At 33.8% G+C, this 20,087-nt stretch overlaps 1 protein-coding gene across 3 annotated transcripts in view; it reads right to left on the bottom strand.

Annotated features, from left to right (window-relative positions):
* The window catches only part of AQR (aquarius intron-binding spliceosomal factor), a 106,188-nt gene that overhangs the window by 71,996 nt on the left and 14,105 nt on the right, over positions 1-20,087 (bottom strand). For 2 of the 3 annotated variants that reach the window (XM_063088742.1, XM_063088744.1), the window contains 9 exons: positions 18,850-18,990; positions 17,003-17,071; positions 15,261-15,361; positions 12,259-12,335; positions 9,192-9,256; positions 7,922-8,038; positions 6,262-6,375; positions 4,528-4,631; positions 59-161 (listed from right to left, as the gene is read on the bottom strand). In XM_063088742.1, coding sequence (XP_062944812.1) covers positions 59-161; positions 4,528-4,631; positions 6,262-6,375; positions 7,922-8,038; positions 9,192-9,256; positions 12,259-12,335; positions 15,261-15,361; positions 17,003-17,071; positions 18,850-18,990 — 891 coding nt within the window. The remainder of the gene's footprint in view (positions 1-58; positions 162-4,527; positions 4,632-6,261; positions 6,376-7,921; positions 8,039-9,191; positions 9,257-12,258; positions 12,336-15,260; positions 15,362-17,002; positions 17,072-18,849; positions 18,991-20,087) is intronic. The other variant, XM_063088743.1, reaches the window with a different exon arrangement.

Below are 20,087 nucleotides of genomic sequence, written 5' to 3'. Positions count from 1 at the left end.
AATGATTCAGAAAAGTAGGGAAAACCACGTGCAAAATTCAGAGAACATTAATATTTACCAGCAATTCTAGAAGAAATTCTTTATCAAAAGTTGTGTCTTCGTTTTTAGGAAGGGTTGGCAACAAACAGAGGTATGATGCCACCTGGTGGAGTGTGTTCGAACTGCAGAATAAATAATATTTAGAACAATTTTATTCATAGCAACTTATTTTATTTTAGTTTACTTTTGAAACATATATTTCTACAGACAGCTTAAAAAGTAAATATCATCCCATGACATAGCTTAAAAAGTAAATATAATCGTACGACATGAGCAGCAAATATCAAAAACCAGCAATAAAAACTAAACCTTTAATCCTTTTCAGAGATTCCACTGAGAACACTTTTTTAATATTAATAATAAGATATTATTTATTTCACTGTTTTTACATCTACACTGCCAGTGAAAAAAGCAATGGCGGGTAAAACTGCTGGTATGGATCCAGACAGTGGCACCAATCTGTAATATAAATCACAGTATTCCTCATTTCCACATGTAGTTTTTTTTTTTTTTTAAAGCCAGTTTCATCTAAGAATGTCCTTGATGAAGCAGCAAAAAGTTATTAATGCTATTCAATTTGGACTCCTGAGTACACATTTTTAAAAAATTATGCGTGACAAAATGGGAAATACACATTTTGCACACAAGTTTTACTTGAGAGAATGACTAACAAACTATGCTCATTCGGTCTTGGATAAATGACAAAATTTTTTTCAAATTTGAATGAAAGAAGCCTGTACCTTAAGGAAAATAACAATCAGTATTTGTTACCAATGATAAAATCTCAACTTCCAAGAAAAAAACTAGAATTTTGGAAAACTTGGATTCACAACCATTAGCTTGACAGCTTCCCACTACTTAGGTAGTTTCATCACCCCAAAAGAATTTCTCATGCTACTTTGTATCAAATCTGCTCTCCATCCCAGCTCCTGGCAACCACTTATCTGTTTTCAGTTGCTATCATTTTGCCTTTTCCAGAAGGTCAAATAAATGAAATCATAAATTAGGTAGCCTTTGGACACCGGTTGCTTTTACTTAGCACAATGCATTTGAGATTCACCCACACTGTAGTGTGTATCTGTACGTGGTTCCTTTATATTGCTGAATAATATTCCATTATATGCATGTATTACAGTGTGTTTATTCATTCACCAGTTGAAGGATATTTGCATTATCCAGTTTTTGACAACTATGAATACAACCACTATATACATTTTTGTACAGATTTTTGTGCAAACAAAAGTTTTCATTTCTCTTGGGTATATCTATATCTATTTCATTTCTCTTGGGAATGCTAAATCATATAGTAAGTGTGTGTTTAACTTTACAAGAAACTCAATTTTTTCTAAAGTGACTATTCCATTTTGAATTCCCACCAGCCATGTATGAGAGTTCCAATTGCTCCACATCCTTGCTGAGAGTCAATATTGTCTGTCTGTTTTTAAAAAAATAATTCTAACAGGTACGTAGAAGCATCTTGTTATGATTTAAGTTTGCATTTCACTTATAACTAAAGATATTAAGCATCTTTCCATGGGCTTATTGACATCTATCTTTTTTGGTGAAGTGTCTGTTCAAATCTTTTCACATTTGTTAAGTAAGCTGTTTTCTTACTATTGCGTTCTAAGACTTCTGGGTACCAGTCCTGCATCAGACATATTGTTTAGCCAATATTTTCTCACAGTTTGTGGCTTGATTTTTCATTCTATTAACAATGTTTTTCAAAGAGCACAAGTTTTTCAATTTTGACAAACTCCAATTTCTCAATTTTTTTTCCATTTTGGATTGTGCTTTGGTATCTATAGAAATCTTTGCACAGACCACAATGAAAGATTTTCTTCTATAATGTCCTATAAGTTCTGGTTTGACATTTAGGTCTATGATTCATTTTGAGTTAATCTGTGTATATGACGTGAAGTACGGGTCAAACTTCATACTTTGCGTATGGATAGACGTCTAATTGTCCCAGCACCATTATTTAAAGACTGTCCTTACTCCATTGAGTTGCCTTGGCGCATTAGTGAAAAAATCAACTAACCATATACGTTTGATCTATTTCTAGACTTTCTATTCTACTCCATTGAGCTACACTTCTATCCTTTCTTCAATACCATAATGTCTTGATTACTGTAGCTTTATAGTAAGTCTCAAAGTTAGGTGATAGAAATCTTCCAACTTTGTTCTTTTCCAAAATGGTCTTGGCTATTCTAGCTCCTTTGCCTTTTCATATTATTTTTAGAATAAGCCTGTCAATTTCTATAAAATATCCTGCTGGGATTTTGACTGTAATTAAATTTTGTCTATAGATCAATTTAGAAAGGATTCACACCATAATAGTCCTTCCATCCATGATCAAGACATATTTTTTTCAAATTAATTCATTTTAATTGCACAGACTTCTTTGATATGGTTTCAGATTCCATTCTGAACCTAATGTTTTAAACAAACTACCACTTGTTAAGTATCAAAGAATATCCACCCATAATTTGAAAAAGCTATCAAAATATGCTTCCCTCTGTATAAGGCCAGGCTTTCTTCATTTAATTCAACCAAAACAACATCTTAAAATAACATGAATACAGAAGCTTATCTGCAAATCTATCTTCAATTAAACTAGACATTAAAGAGATTGGCAAAAATGTAAAACAACACCACTCTTCTCACTATGTATTTTTTTTTCATTTTGGAGAATACATTTTCATTAATAATATGTATGCTAACATATAATATATTTTAAATGATATTTTTAATGAATAAATAAGTATTTAAAATCCAGTTTTTATTTCTAATATAATAAATATAACAGTTATAATCCATATAAACAAATGTTCTTTGTAATCCTCAATAATTTCTAAGAGTGGAAAGGAGTTCTGTAGGCAAAAATAAATTCTCCAGATGGATTATGCAATTAAATTAAATGTAAAAAGTCTATAAAAGTGTTTTAAAAATACAAAATGATATTTTTTAACCCATGGTAAAGAAGGCCTACTACACAAAGCATTTAATATTGTCATTAAAAAGAAAATTGACAGAGTGATTAAAAATGAAAGACATCTGTAATGACAAAAGATACTATAAACAAAGTCAAACTGAGAGAAAATATGTGCAACACAAACTAGACAAAGGAATAGTATGCAGAATATATAAATATTCCTTAAAAATAAAATCAATAAGATGACAAGTAATGGAATACAAAATAACAATGGATAATAAAAAGAAAATTACGGAAGAAATGCAATTGGCTAAGAAAAATAGAAAGATATATAGAAAGATATAATCAGGGAAACGTGAAGTAAAACAATGAGGGTTTTTTTGTCCTTGTATTGGCGAAAATTAAAGACTAATTTACCCAGTGTTGGTAGAGAGAGAAATCAATCCTCATGCACTGTTAGTATAAGTGTAAACTGGTACAGTATTTTCTGAAGGAAATTTAGCAGTATATAATAAATTTAAAACACATTCTTTTCTGAGCCAGCCATTCTGCTTCCGGGAATCAGTACCAAACATTTTTACATAAAAGTAAAAAGGATGCTCGTTGTAGAATAGTTTGCAATAGCCAAAAATTTAAAAAATTAAGGATCCATCAATAGAGTAATTAAAAAATAGTATGGCAGTCCTGTTTAATAAAACCTTTTGCAGTTATTTAAAAGAATGAAATAGATCTATGTATTAAAATAAAAATTATTAAATCCTCATATGAAAACGAACAACCAAACCAACCTCAGTTTGTTTCATTTTTAAATAGTCAATGAACGAAACATAATTTCTCCCAAGAGTTAAGGACAATGGGGAGATAACAGAGCATAGTGGTTAAAAGTCAGGGCTCAGAAACCAGACTACCTAGGTTCAAATCCCATCTGTGCCACTTACTTGCTGCGTAATGTAGGCAAATTACTTAGCTATACTATGCCTCAGTCACATTATATGTAAAAGGATACTACTCCTAACAGGAATGTTTTGAGAATTATTTACAAACTTAGAGTGTCTATCAAATAGTAAATAAATGTATGTTGTTATTATTATTTTCCAAAAACTGCATTAGCAGACAGGTAAGTGCCAGAGAATTTCACTAATTTTATAAATTTTAAACAAAAACTTATAATTTAAGCAGTAATTTCCCTAAGTCACACTCCTAATATCACATATGATAAAACCTTCATTGGTTTGTTTTATGTTGTTATGACCAATGGGATTGACCAACTTTATGTTCTATTCTAAGAAAAATTTAAGACATAGGAAAATTATACAAGTCCTGAAAAATATAAATTTATCCCTTCCAAAAAAGAAAAAATGATGGATAATTATACTTAAGTGACTCAAACATACCAAACTGCTAGAAGCGGTAGATCTAGATGTCAGTACAGAATGAAATAACAAGTAATAGTATCTAAAGTAGTGCAAAAATAATTAAAAGCAATAAAGAAAAGTAAAATTCAGGGTGCATGATACCAAAAGAGAATACACAGTTTTCCTTTCATGTTGTCTTACCTAAGAGGTCCAAAAAATTTGACCAAGGATTCCCGAGTATCTACTTCTGCCACATTAGAGAGGGCAAAATCATAAAGTTCAGGAAAATGTGCAAAAGCAGCTCTCTAGAAAAGAATAGCAAAAAATACTAATAATTAATATGTACATGTTAATACAACCATCTACAATTCATAAGCTATATAAAGGAAATAATATATTTTTAAAAATATTTATGTACTTCTCTTTCTCACATGCTTCTCATATGTCACCTCTGCCATATTCAGCCAGAAGCATGCAATACAATGGGGAAAAAAACTGGGCTTGTTCTAGCAGGAATGTAAAAAGGAAGAGTCAGTGTTTCAGTTTTTAATTTCTAAAATTCGATTTTGAATATGTATGAAAATTTGTGAAGGCTAGTAGCTTCACTGACAGGAGAGGAGAAAAAACAATTTATTAAAGAACTGGCCTAACAAGACTAAAAGAAAAGTCCCAAGGGAAATTCCCACTGGAGGGATAACTTGCAGGAGAGGCCAAAACCACAGTATGCTTGTGCTCTGCTTTTGTTTGACCTGGGAAGAGAGGACTTCACAGAGTAACACTTGCAACCAACACGGAGTAAGTGGCAAGAAAACAGAAATAGCAACACTATGGTGATTTGATAAGAGTATCTGAGATAATATTACTAGTCTTCCTTGCCGCCCACATGGCACAGAAAAGATGCAGTTTTCATGTACTCCGTTGTAGATGACACTGAAGCTATGGGTGAGCTTACCATGAGATTACTGCAGACAATGGCAAAATGACTCTGCAACCCAAGCCTGAGAGTTAGTCACCTAAGCCAGCAAATGAATTAGTGAATTCTCAGGAGAATACTAGCATTATCAAGAACAAAGTTGAGGCCTCCTCAACATGAAAACAGCCAAGTTCCTTGGAATCAATCATCATACCTTGCCTGTGCCAACAGAACAGAGTACATGCCACACCAGCTGTGGTTACTTCAAGGGCAGGGGCAGAAGGACAAAAACATTAATGCTCTGAGAAAAGCAAGAAAACACATCTGAACTCACTCCTCTTCCAAAACAATGAGGCTATCTCGGTGTCTCCATGTACCCAGACGCCATTTTAAAGGGAAAGAAGAGGGAGATAGAGACTCCTTAAGAGATAGCAGAATTTATTACAAAAGAGTTTGAACCTAAATTCAACTGAGTCTTTACCCCCCCAAAAAGAATCTTTAAAACAGAAAGAACTGAATTACTTTAACAAAAGCTTCCTTCTGTCGTCAGAGGAAATGGAGCTCAAGAGCAAGAGTAGATTAGTAATCGAAAACAAACAAAGGTACTTACAGTAGTTTTTTGGAATATCTGAGCTATATATACATTGGTAAATTTCAGTCCCATTATCAGGTACTTATCTTTAAAATGTACAAAATGCTTAGACATACCTTGCCATATGCTGAAATACACTCTCATAAAATAGAACTGACAGAATAGCCAGTATTTAAATGTACCAAACTGGCCCATAACTAATATTTCTGAGTATCAAACATCAGTACATTGGTTCACAGGATTTAGACAGACTATCAAAGAAAACTATTTTTTTCCCATGAATTCATCAGAATTGGAAACATTAAAACAGTTAAAGATGAAAACACTATTAAATTAATGCCTTTTTCTATCTGTACCTATATAAAACCTAAATCATAACATGACCCAACCTTACACAGCATAAGTAGAGGGTGTAACACATTTCAATTACCTGAAGAGAAGTAATTCTATCATAGTGAATTGTGGTCATCTCATTCTCTGTCAGAGCATTTCCAGTCTGGTCATTAATTTCAAAACCAGTATAGAACTTAAGCATGTCCAAAAGCTGAAAGAATACATTTAAATTAATAAACTGTATGAACATAAGAGCAAGAAAGCCTAACACTGTTTATTAAAAATAATAAACCTTCTCAGAGGTGCTGAAAAACTTTGAAATGTAAACATTACAACAAACATTTCAGAACATATTGAAACATGTTTTACATATGTGAAAATAAAGTATGTGTCTTATGAATAAATTGTTGTTAAGTCTACTTCATGTACATGGTCTACTTCTAGAGAGAAATATTTAAAGTGCAATCCCAATATTTAAGAGACTTAATTAAGGAGATTATCAAAAGAATGCCAGTATTTCAATGAGGGAAAACAAAAAAAAAAAACCTATCTATCTACCTCACTGCAAATTTATAAAACTACACCACTAGAGGGAACTCCTGAGGTCTGTTATTTATTCCACATATGCAGAATTTTCAGAGAGGGTTTTAAATTTCATAATTGGAAATACTTTTTTATGTGCTGCTTCTATTAGGGAAAAACAGTGAAGTGGGAAAAGCTGAGTCATTCATTCCTCTCAGCAGTCTCCATGGCCATCAAGCCTTTTCTATGGCTTAGTTCCTGCTGTAATGCGGTCCTGCTTTCCCCTCTGTGCCAGCAGCATCAAGAGCCTGCTGGCTGCATTCACCCCAAATCTTTATTATTTTTGGTTCTAATCTATGGCAGATCAGATATAAAGATTTTAATATATTTTAATATATGTGGCAAATCACCAGATAGAAAATTAAAAAGAGAATGAGATAAGAGATAAAAGAATAAAGGGAATATGTAAACACACACAAAAACTGTATCTCTAATTATGATCTCACTGAAAGACAAGCATGAGAAGTTTGCTCTGCAGAAGATGTTTTCTTTTGCATGACATTACAGGAATGTGAAATACTAATACTTAGACTTCCTACCCAAGGCAACAAATTTAAGTGCATTTGCCTTCCTACCCAAGGTAGCAGACTAAGGGCATGCATACTCCCATGCTATCAAATGCCTATCACCGTCATCTTAAGGAAAGACAGAGCCATGGTATTGGGACACAGCTCATTAGAAATTAGTGCTCATCATCTACTAAATTCAACAGTGGTTACTAACATAAAATCAAAATATGTGAACATTTGGGACTACATCCCCAACACCATAATTTAGTACAGTAATAAAACCACCTATAATTAACAAAAGATTATAATATTTAATTACTAGAGGCCACCTATACAAGCAGCTATTCATTTTATATAATAAGACTTGACTTGACTTTAAAATGACTAATTAGAAATCTAGGGTTGACCAGTTAGGTCAGTTGGTTAGAGCACAGCCTTACAGCACCAAGGTCACAGGTATGGATCCCTGTACCAGCCAGCCACCAGAAAAAAAAAAAAAGAAAGAAAAACCCAAAAAACAAACAAAAAAAGAAATCTACATCATTCAATTCAATACTTACAAAAACTTACTTTGTGTCACACCCTGGTACTCCCGGTTGTGAGGTAAGGAAAAGATCAACTTAGAAATTAAAACAGTAAAAGTATGTTCAGATCATCAATGCTCACCTGGGAAAAAAGATGACCATCCTCTTCCCTATGAACAAGATTGGAAAGGTAGCAGTGAACCAAAAGGTGGGAGTCATCCAAAATGGTATTAAACCAGCGCCTTGTGGGGAGTAGAGCCTAGGAAAAACAAACATCAAAGCAATAAGTTTTTGTGTATTCTCCACAGCGAGAGGTGAAGTGTACTGATATGTAACTCAGAAGTGTTACTCATATACGAAGTACCCTCTAGCCTCCCAAAAGACAAACTGTACACAAAGCAAGGAGTCTGATTCTTGCTATAAATAAATTCAGTGGCAATGTTTCTAGCTTTAAAAAACAATAATAATGATAGTAGAACTTTTAATATAAAACTGAAAATAAAATCTAGTTCTAGAAGATATCTCATATATCATCTCGGCCAGTAGTTCTCAAACAAAATTCCACATGTGATCCCAATATGTATAGTAAGTTTAAAAGTGAAGCTGCTATGACAGAAAAGGGAGTTGGGACCTCTAAGTGGAAACTCCTTCCTTCATTCTCCTATGACAGTCGGAAAGACAATGCTAAGAAACTCTGAGAGTTTGAATACTACTAATCTAATAAAATATTCTCATTTTATAGATGAGGTTATTGAGATCCCCAGCTATTATAAATTAGTTTACTGGCAGAGCTAGAATTTGAATGAAGATCTCATGAATGACTATTGGTCAAATACTCTCATACTCATTTCAAGAAACCAACCTACTTCTCCAGATAAAGAGCAGATTTTCTTTCAATTTCTCACAGTAAAAAGAGAAAGGAAATGAAATGGATTCAATCTGAACTCTGTACTGAACTTTCTATCAAAATCCTGTACCTAACAGCATGAAATCTTTTTTTAAGAATCTTAATTTTAAAAAAAATTAACAGTAGCTATATCTTTCTTCATCAATATTAGGCACATTTAGAAAAGTGCTGTTATTTAAAGAGATTGTCATAAACCCATGATTTCAGCCATTATAAAACTCTATATGAAGGGGTATTAAAATATGACAGAAAATAAGTTGCCATTGCTGGACTTATGTTTAATAACTAACTTAATAATGTTTTTTTCTATAAGCAGCCCATGCTAGATGGGACAGTCATCTGAAAACCTCAAGGGCCAATTATTTGTGACTGACTTCCTCCTCATGTGACGCCTTGAAATAGATACAAACTAAGGTCAGGTGACAAAGAAATATTTCACATATGGTCATATGTTTAATCTTAGACCCTTAATGATTATATAACAGAGTCACTGTATATTTCTTACCTCTAGATCAATAATAAGTTCAATGAATCTTTCACAGTAATGAACTTTGTCCATAGTAACAGGTTCTAGACATAAGAGTGAAAACGTGTTAGAATTTTTTTACTAGGCCATTTTGCGTGCTATTTCTTAAAATTGGCAGTTATTTAATAATTTAAACAAAGCCACTTGTCTCTTATTTATCAGAACTAGACTATAATTCAGAGAAAGTATCTCACATATATTTTTAAAGAGGCTAGTCTTACCCTGATATTTAGCTCTACAAATATAAGAAAATGAAAAACCTAGCTTGGGTTAGAAGTGCATTTTAAAAATCAGGTTTGCAAAGATATTTTTAAAGTGTTAATTTTAGAAATCTGTTCTTAATGATTAGATTTTGAAAAAATTTGGAGATAAAAAAACTGGAAAGCAGTTTTATATCAATTTTTGCTCCACTTTCCTATTATCTTCACATACTAAACTTCTAAAAGTTCTCTCATATGAATAAGCACATACATATACTCATATATGTATATATGCACATTTACACATGTATATTTATATATGGATACATACAGATGTACATATGAGATACATATACACATCTATCTTTAAAACACATAGAAAACTAGTTAGAGGGGTAACTTTTATTACTTTTTTCCACTGTATGGCATTTACTTTTGTGTCAAAAGTAATACATAATGACATGTAGAGCAATAAAATATTATTTAAACCACTATCTTATTTTATGCTACACTTGAACATAATGTACTATTTTTAAAAATATTTATTTTTGTTTTTAAATAATTACAACCCTGTGACATGAAACTCTTTCAGAGTACAAGCTTTTTCCTAATACCAGAAAATAGTCTACCATTTTACTAGCTAAAACCATCCCGCCAAGACTGTTTCAATTAAATAGAGATAATTTTAGGGTCCCTGTTATTGCCTAGTTTAAGGACTCCCAGCAGCAAATAACCCAGTGCCAGACCAGCAGAAGGCACCCTACAGATGCTTAAACAAAATCCACATATTTAACTTATTTGTAGTATACAGGAAAATGGAAGGCTTCATGTAAAGAAAGAAATGTGAATACTGTTGTTACTAATATATATGGAAATATTACTGGAACTTTTCCAGTTAACATATGTCTATAATCCAGAACCTGAAATAACAGCACCATAGAATTTAATAACTGAAAAAGACCTTAGAGAACACCTATTCTAGATTTTCATTTTCCGGGTGAGAAGCTGAGTACCAGAGAAATAACCTGATAAAGGTATAGAACTAGATAATAGCTGGTTAGAAACAGAAACTGGGTTTTCTGAGACGTAGTCTAGGTCATATAGCTGTTTAAAGAATTTAAAGGAGCAATTTTTAAATTAAGTTCATTCAATCCAGCCCTCTGTTGCTATCACTTGGTCTTGCAACTGTCCAAGAAAAATATTTTTGTCCAAAATTTTAAAAGTAAGCAAACGATTTATTCTGCATCTTTATTTAAAGCTTCAGAAAATTACTGGAAATGTCCTATTTAAAATTAGAAAACAATGCCTGGTGCTCAAGTTCTATTCTCTAGTGGACAAAGATGCATGTTTTTAATGTTAGCTGGCCCTACTGGGTATACTGTTCAGTGCAGAAATCTTGTTTTTCCAATTTCAGACATGAATATATCCTTATCATTTGTATCTTAGGTATACTGTAGTTCTTTTCCTTCTTCTGACAGCAGTCCTGACGTCTTAGACCATTCTACAAAGATTTCCAACAACTGACATAAGCGTGTTTTTATTACCCTATTAAATGAAACTACAATCCGTAAAATCTTTTAAAAATTCACTTTCTATTTCTGAACTAAATAATCCATCCATCTTCATAATCTCTCTGAACTGGCACACTATTTTCTTTATCTTGTTGGTTCCTTTGTCAACAAGTTGACAAATTTTGATTAAAGCTCAAGATGAAGAAATTTTGTTTTTTGACCACACATAAACAACAGTGGCAACAGCAAGTGGTTACAGGCTGTTAAAATTGCTGCAGGACCCATGTTCTGTTGGTTACTTGTTTTTTAAACCTAGATGACCCTAGATAAACACTCCATACTTACAGACATCAATTTTTAAAGCATTTAACACTAAGATTTATATATATTAATATTAAGTATAGATTATATTTATATATACTAATATTAAGTATAGACTTAGATTATAAACAAGTAACAATTTTTTCTTTATACTGATACTGGTAGTAGTATCATGTACCAAATCAGGTACAGTTGATTTAGACCATTGGTATCTATTCCTAACTGAATTGTTTTTATTACCCTATAAAGTAAAAAGTGTACGTGATTTTGTTATATTTTAAACAAAGCTACAATCTCTGATGCAAAAACATAAATATGGTATACCTATAAAGCTGTCCTTAGATTATGTTCCACTTAACAAATAAAATATGAAATTGTGACATCTTACACAGCATATATACCTTCATTAAGTAAGTGATATTTTATCTGCATTCATTAAATGCTTATAAAGATCTTGCAAATCCAGTGTAATTTAATTAACCCCTCTTGGTACATAGTTACATAATACACACCTGTGTATGTGTGTGAGTGTGTGTGTGGTGTACTTATAGTAAATTTTAATATAGTATATATTTATACTTTTTCATCAATAAATGGGGGCCATGATGCATAGAAATCCTTCCCATTTAGCTGTGTAGCTCACATCTCAAAACTGATTCTCCTCTTCCCCTCCAAACAGTATTTGATGTCATTTGGATAGTATTCAGCACCATACTGCAAATATAAGGCAGATAAGATCTGTGATTGTCTTGTTCACTGTTGAATCCCAGCATCTCATATAGGAGATGGATCTAGTACTTAAATAAAAAAATATTTGCTAAAAAAATAAACATTTCAATAACCATGCCTTTAAAATCTTCAAGGTAGTCCTACACTCAGACTGGTAAAATAATTAAAAAGAGAGGACATACATAAATCATTCCAATAGTACTTTCTAGACAAGAGACGAGCAAATACCTGAGGGGCATCTACATGATAACTTCACAAATGCAATGAGTAAGAGAATATAGTTACCAGAAAGTGGGATTGATTTTAGCACAGAGATAAACTTCTGGATGAGCTGTGAAAGAAATCTTCTTTCTTGATAGGCCCTAAAATCAGAAAGAACACCGATCAAATTACTTTTGAAAAATAGTTACTGTCAAGTAAATTTTAAATGTTGAACAATTCTTTCTTACACTGTTCAAATGTTTCATTTCTCTCTAAAACCGGAACCATAATTTAACCCACAGCTTTTTTGTACATAAATTCAGTGCTACATGAAGAAAAAAAGAACCTCATTACTGGCCTAAAAAGACAGCAAAGCAAGCACCTCCTTCTCTTACTTTCAAAGTTTTGTTTGTGATTTAAGGTTCAGGACTAGAAAAGAGTTTTTTTTTTTTTCTTTTCGTGACCGTAAGGGGATCGCAACCCTTGGCGTGGTGTCGCCCGCACCGTGCTCAGCCAGTGAGTGCACCGGCCATTCCTATACAGGATCCGAACCTGCGGCGGGAGTGCCGCTGCGCCCCCAAGCGCTGCACTCTCCCGAGTGTGCCACAGGGCTGGCCCTGTTTTTTGCTTTTAATAGATTATGCATCTTTATGGGGTACAAAACTGACCATCACCACCTGTGCCCAAGATGTGATGGTCAGATCAATACTATCAGCACGCCCATTACCACAAATTGCAATTTTTCCATGTCCCCCACCCAATTACTCTCTCATCACCCTCCCCTCACCTCCTCCAGCAACCCTTGGTATGCTCTCTCCCTCGGCAAGTCCAATGCACCACTGTGGTCTTAGGAGTTTTCAAATTTTCATTTATAGTCTGCCCTTAACATTAAAAATCTAATGTTTAATGTAGTTAAAATGAGATGACCAATTTTATACTTTAATATGTTTAATATTAAGAGAAACTATGCAGAAAGGTGGGGGGAGGGGTGGGGGGGACAGAATAATGAACAGTTACTAAGTAGTTACTATTAGTAGTAACTAAGTAGAAACAATTAGTAGTAACTAAGTAGTTACGTCAAATTTGAGTTTATGGCAATGAAATCACATTGAGATAATAGGAAAAGCCCCACCTACCCCCACCTACCCCCACCCCCCTACCAAAAAGAAGCAGTCAAATGCTGGAAAATGCCATTTAATTAGTCCAATCAAGAGGTTGTTGGTTGGAAAGATATCGTCAAAGAGGTGAGACTGAAGCTGGAAATTAAAGATGGGATATTCCTATTCTGACCCTAGTTCCTGTCCCTGTAGCTCTCATTCCCTTTCTCCCAAGCTCATCTCTCTGACACACAGCTTATCTGTTCTTCCCTTTTTTCAGTAACTATCAGCATAACCTCAGATTTCACTGCCTTTTATCCTCAACACTTTTCATGGTTTACATACCTCACTAAATAATGGAAGTAGGAGCCAGGGACGACACAGAGAAAAATATCCGAAAGTAAAAAAAGCTAGAGAAGTTGTAGAAGTTAAAGGAGAAGGGCTATATAAGAAATGGAGTATAATCAACCGGATCAAGTAAGGGGTCAAAGAAAATGACACAAAACAAACAAAAAAACTCCAAAATGTCAGATGTTAGTGGTGACTGGTGAAGTCAAAAAGAACAATTTCAGGTGGGAGTGGGAAAGTGGGAACCAAAATTCAAGTGGGAGAAACAAAGTCTGAAGGAAAGGTAAGTGTAGACTTCGCTCCTAAATGGAAGAAAAAATAAGATAGAGCCTAAAGAAATTATCATAGACCCAAGGGAAGTCTTTGTATTTATGTGTGTGTGCGTGTGTGTGCGTGTGTGTATGCAGAGAAAAAGAAGTTAGTGGAAAAGAGCAATTAAAATGGGAGAAACAAAAAGTCACAGTGTAAATAAGGCAAGAGCACAGTCAGAACAGTTAGTCTCAAAAAGACAAAGGGAAACAAACCTCTGAGAGGATGCAAGTCGTTCCCCTGTGTCCTAATAGCTTTGTTTCATGAAATAAATTTCCCTCACCATCCATGGGGAATTGGTTCCAGGCCCCCCGCAGATAACATCATCTACAAATGCTCAAATCCCTTGTATAAAATGGTGTAGTATTTGCATATAATCTATGACCATTTTCTTGTATACTTTAAATAACCTCTAGATTATTTATAAAACCTACTACAATCTAAATGTGATGTAAATAGCTGCATATTGTATGATTTAGGGGATAATGACAGGAAAAAAAAGTCTGTACATGTTCAGTACATATGCAACCATCCATTTTTCTTCTTCCAAATATTTTTGATCTATGGTTGGTTGAATCCATGGATGCAGAACCCACAAACATGGAGGGCCAATATAATAGCTATCAGATTTTTATCCAATTGATAATAAACATTATTATTAGAAATAACCCATAAAATAGAGCTGCTGACTGGAAATTGTACACAGTAAAATTTGCTGATAAAAACATTAAACTTGGTAGAAATAACCAAACCATTAAAAAAAAAACCCTGAGAACATCTAAAAAGCATATGATAATGTACTCATCAAAGGTGAGGGAAAGAATCGATTTTTGTTATAAAATTTAGGTCTGAAAATTTTGGATTTTGTTTGCTATGAGAGCCATCCTCATCTGCTCCTTTAATCCCTATACTTGATTTATTATTTTCCTTAACATGCATCAACATCTAACATACTTCAAAATTCATCGGTTTATCACTGTTTTTCCTAACTAGAATGTAAACTGCACAAAAGCAAGAATTACTTCCCATTTTCAGCTGTTGAGAAAATGGAGAATCATCCATGAGGGACAGATTATGGACAATACGCAGGGAGAAGAACAGTGGACAAATATATATACTTATCATTGGCAAAGAGAAAAGGAAAAAAAAGCAGGTTGTGGCTTCTCTTTTAGACCTTAGAAAAAAATATTCCTATGCCAGTCTAAGTAAAGGCACTTATTAATCATTTACCTGGGCTCAGCACTTTATAAAAGGAAGCAACAAACCAGTCAATACCACCTAAGACCCATAACCCAGCATAAGCCAACATGGAATGAAGCTTTGCCAACATACTGTTCTCTTGCTTCTGGATCCATCTTTTCATCATTCTTTTTAATCAAGTTCCAGAATTTCCTTAGCTTAGGTGTCTTTTTTAATTCTAATTCCAATCGTGCCTGAAAGAGAGATGTGATATTAAATCAAAATGTTATAACACCAAGGTCAAGGATTCAGATCCCAGAACCAACCAGCTGCCAAAACAAACAACCCCCCCCCAAAAACAACCCAGTAACCTCAAAGTTTGTGAGGATAAAGATTAGATCAACTAGGGCCGGCCCGTGGCTCACTCGGTAGAGTGCGGTGCTGATAAGATTAGATCAACTAGTTTTTGAATATATGGATACAATATACAGCAATATGATAAAATCTTAAAATCTAAAAACAAGACAAACCCTGAAAATTAAGAAATGAATACAGTTGACCCTTGAACAACATGGGTTTGAATTGTGTGGGTCAATTTATATGTGGGTTTTTTTTCAATAAACATGGTCAGCCCTACATTTCACAGTTTCTCCATCTGTGGACTCAACCAACCACAGATCGAAAATACAGTAAGCCTATTGACGGGACGCTAAACCCAGAGGGCCTACTTTTCGTATCCATGGGTTCCACAGGGCCAACTGCAGGACTTGAGCATCTGCAGATACTATCCACATGGCATCCTGGAACCAATCCTCTGCAGATACCAAGGGATGATTATCTTTTTAAAAATTATTCAATTCTGACACTTGTTAAAAAAAATAGAAGAAGAAAAGGCCTTTGCTAGTCAAGATTTTAAGGTCAATAATAAGTTCCTTTCTTGTTTCTAAAATTAAGGATTTAAGTCTGAAAAATATAAGTATTAACACTTATTAGCACAATCACTGCAGCTTGAAAAATATGTCTGAGACAAGGAACATAAAAACCGCTATCACAAGCAAACAGGGAAATGTCTGCATCAGCATATTCTCTCTTATGGTACTTACCACCTTTTAACTTAGTATTAACTATTTACATGTGCCTTATGTTTTCATCCCCATCAACTGGTACCTATGAATGAGCTTATATATCTGGGTCTGTGCAGGAACACCCGTGCTCAGGAAATGAAATTCTGAATTAAAGTATTACATTGAAATTTGATAATTTTAACTTTACTCCCTAAGATGTGTTAATTTGGCTTTGGTACCTGCACATATTATCCAATAAAGATTTGATGGAAGTATTTAATATTAAATATGATCCAGACCTTCTCCTATAAGTGTACATACATTCTAATCAAGACAAATAAAAAATTCAAATCTGCATTTTGTCTCCTCTAAAGACATACACAAGGATGGATATTAACCATACTTAGCTAAATTAATCCCCCCTTCTCTACAAGCTCAATAGATACTATCTTACTTTATCTCACAATACTGAAATTAGGTGAAACATATATTAGGTTGCCCATAAAAACTTTAAAACTATAGAAAACTACATCTATGATAAGTTAATGCATAGTAAATTTTCTAAGCAGAAAAGGGAGTTTTTAGCTACCACTTTATTTTTTTTTTTTGTCCTTTTCGTGACCGGCACTCAGCCAGTGAGTGCACCGGCCAGTCCTATATAGGATCCGAACCCGCAGCGGGAGCGTCACCGCGCTCCCAGTGCCGCACTCTCCCGAGTGCGCCACGGGCTCGGCCCTTAGCTACCACTTTTATAACACATTAAAGTTACACAGTCTAAAACCACATGCTCCACTTATACACATGCATAAAATCCTGCAATTAGATACTTACAGGCTGTAAGCCCATCCACATTGGGAGGGAGATAAGCTGCTGTACTTGACTCCGTATCAAGTCTACTTCCTGTTTAAAATATGAAGAAAACAAGTTTATAAACATATCAGCATTTCTACCTAAGTCTTTACATAAGAAATATACTGCCTTTTTAAGTCTCAGGGGGAAGGAGGGGAAACATACCACCAATACTTCCAAACTGATATTTTAATAAGAAGTTCAATACTTTTTAAGAAAAAGACTGAATCAATCTTCATTATTTGCAGATTCCACATTTGCGAATTCACCTAGTCACAAAAACATATTTGTAACCCCCAAATCAATACTCCCTGTGCTTTCACAGGCAGCACAGAGCAGCAAAAAATTTGGGTGTCTGATGTGCAAATTTCCAGCTGAGGCTGAACTGACGTTCTGTTTAGTTTCAGCTCTCATACTATAAATAAGTGTCCTTTCTGTTGTCTATTTAGTGGTACTTATTTTGCATTTTTGTACTTTTTGTTGGTGATTTTGCTGTTAAAAATGGCCCAGGCAAAAGGCTGAAGTGCTGTCTAACATTCATGGGTGCAAGAAGACTGTGACATGCCTTATGTAGAAAATACATGTGTTAAATAAGCTTCATCCAGGTATAAGTTAGTGCCAACAGCACTATAACTTAACCAGTGAGCTCAAGGTTAATGAATCAACAATATATATTAAATAAAGTGTCTTTAAACAGAAGGACACATAAAATAAGGTTATGTATTGATAGACTGTCAAAAATGTGACCAGAGGCTTATAGGAACCTAACTCTGTATTTCCTCTAGAAACAATGGTTCAGTATTCGCTAATTCAGTGTTTATAGCTAGTTTATAGCTAGTTTATAGACCAAACTTAACTACCCCAAATAATAAGAATTGACTGCATATTGAAAAAGGTAAAGCATTTCAATAATAAACTAGTTTTTAAGTTGGTTAAACTTAGCTCAAAACTACTAATACTAATTAAATCTTGTTTTTGTTCAATTTCCGATAAGGAAACCCACGTATTTATATATTTATTTGCTCTGTTTAGTTTAATAAGTGTTAAAGAGGTAACAGTGGTAACCACTGGGGACATGAAAAATCTTTCTTTTATGACTATACAAGATCCATGTGAGGCAGTACATGGAAACAGGTAACGACCATCCATCTATGAACATTCAGTCTTCAGGATAGGAAAGAACTTCGTGCATTCCAGTATTGGTCTAAGTGCATTATTAATTCAGAAACATTTACCTTTAAATAAATATAGTATATACCTTCAGATAACCACAGTATGGAGGCTCACATGAAATGTTAATTACTAAATTTTAATTTTAATTTTTTAAATTTAAATCTTTTATTTTTTTAGTATATAATATTGTGAAGGATAAAAATATACCACACACAAGACAAAGATCCACCATCAGACTTAATCAGTCAACTCAAATATACCTCTCTTACTAACCAGCCAGCCTGTGCATGAAGCATAACTAAAAAGTAATAAAGCTACATTTCTGTATGCAGCTTGTGGCACAAATCCTATTACTCAAAGTTCATATTAATTAGACTCTTTGCTGCTTCTCATTTCTGTGCTCACCCTTTGGAGTTTCAATTCTCATTATTTTTCTTAGCGTCTAGATAGAAAAAAAGGAGAGATCAAATCCAAGTCTATTAAAAAGTGAATAAATAAAATGTTTCTATCAGAAAATGGCTGAAGTCAAGCTTTTAGCATTACCCTTATTCCTACTACTATAGATGAAGAGTTGGCTACAGAAGTAATCTCATCTAAACTCGACTTAAAAGAATAAGAAAACTTGAAAATTCCCCCATAATATAAAGTAAAATTACCAAACTATTGAAACAATGATCAAGAAAAAGCAGTAGGACTGTCTGTTCATGGAGTGAAAATTCACCATCAGTTTCAGCTAATGCCGCTTTTAAAATGCGCTTAAAAAAGAATGGGAAGTAGTCTGGCTTCTTCTTAAAAGTCTGAAAAGAAGAATAAAAATTCATTACAAACTGGCTTGCTCACCTATTTTTCTGTCTTAAATAAGTATTTGGGAGGCTTTTCAGAAGTCTATTAACAAAACCAAATAACTGCAAAACAATTATTTGAATATGTGTAGAAGAGGCAATATGTGCTTACTTATAATTAACGGTAGCAAGTCAAATATAGGTTTCTGACAGGACTATGAGAGAGAGAGCTGCAGAAACCTTTAGCTCATAAAACAATGGCTTTACTTCCTTTAGTTTTTCTTCTGTAGATTATGCCTGTGTTTAGCTTAAGCTTTGTTTTCTTATTAAAGATCTGAAGTGTTTTAGTTTTACTACTTCTGATTTAAACAAAAGAAACTACGCCTTTAGCAAAAATTATAGTTTTCACACTGTAATTAATCTCAATGACAGCCTCTCCTTCTTTATAATGGCTCTTTACTCTTAACATGTAAATAATGTGAATGTATTCAAGCTTCTTTGGTCTACCTTCCCTTCTAGTTACTGCCATAGACAAGTGGTCCAAATGTGTGGTCTACACTAGTTGTTTCCATTCACTTCTCTAAAACAAGCTTCCACCTACACCACTCCCCTGAAAACTGTTCTATTTGTCAAGTCCAATGGACCCTTATCTACCCTCAGCTCCTTTCACGGTATTGAGGGATCCTTTTCCTTTGCCTGTTATTGAAACAGCAATGTTCCCAGGGATCTAGCCTCATTTTTCTTCCTCTGCCCATTATTTCAACTACCATACACTGATAAATCCAAATATACATCTTTAGACAAGATTTCTCTCCTTAGCTCTAGACTCAGATTCCTCTACTAGACAATTTCATCTAGATATGCCAAAGACAATTTAAACTCAGTATGTCTAAAACTCAATTCAACAGTTTTGTACCCTCCAAAGTATTATTCAACCCCCTATTACCTATCTTGGTAAATGGCACCATCATTTATTATATTCAGTTGCCCAAGCCTGGAAGGTTATTGAAAATAACACCCCTTCCTAATGCCACTTCAATTAATTATCAAATCCAATCAATTCTACCTTCTACATTTGTGTTTATCCTCTTAGTCTGTACTATCAATTCTCT

The sequence above is a fragment of the Cynocephalus volans genome, chromosome 3 (genome assembly GCF_027409185.1).
Source record: "Cynocephalus volans isolate mCynVol1 chromosome 3, mCynVol1.pri, whole genome shotgun sequence".
Classification (NCBI taxonomy): domain Eukaryota; kingdom Metazoa; phylum Chordata; class Mammalia; order Dermoptera; family Cynocephalidae; genus Cynocephalus; species Cynocephalus volans.
The sequence above is the reverse complement of the archived record's forward strand: the minus strand, read 5'-3'. Positions and strand labels throughout refer to the sequence as shown.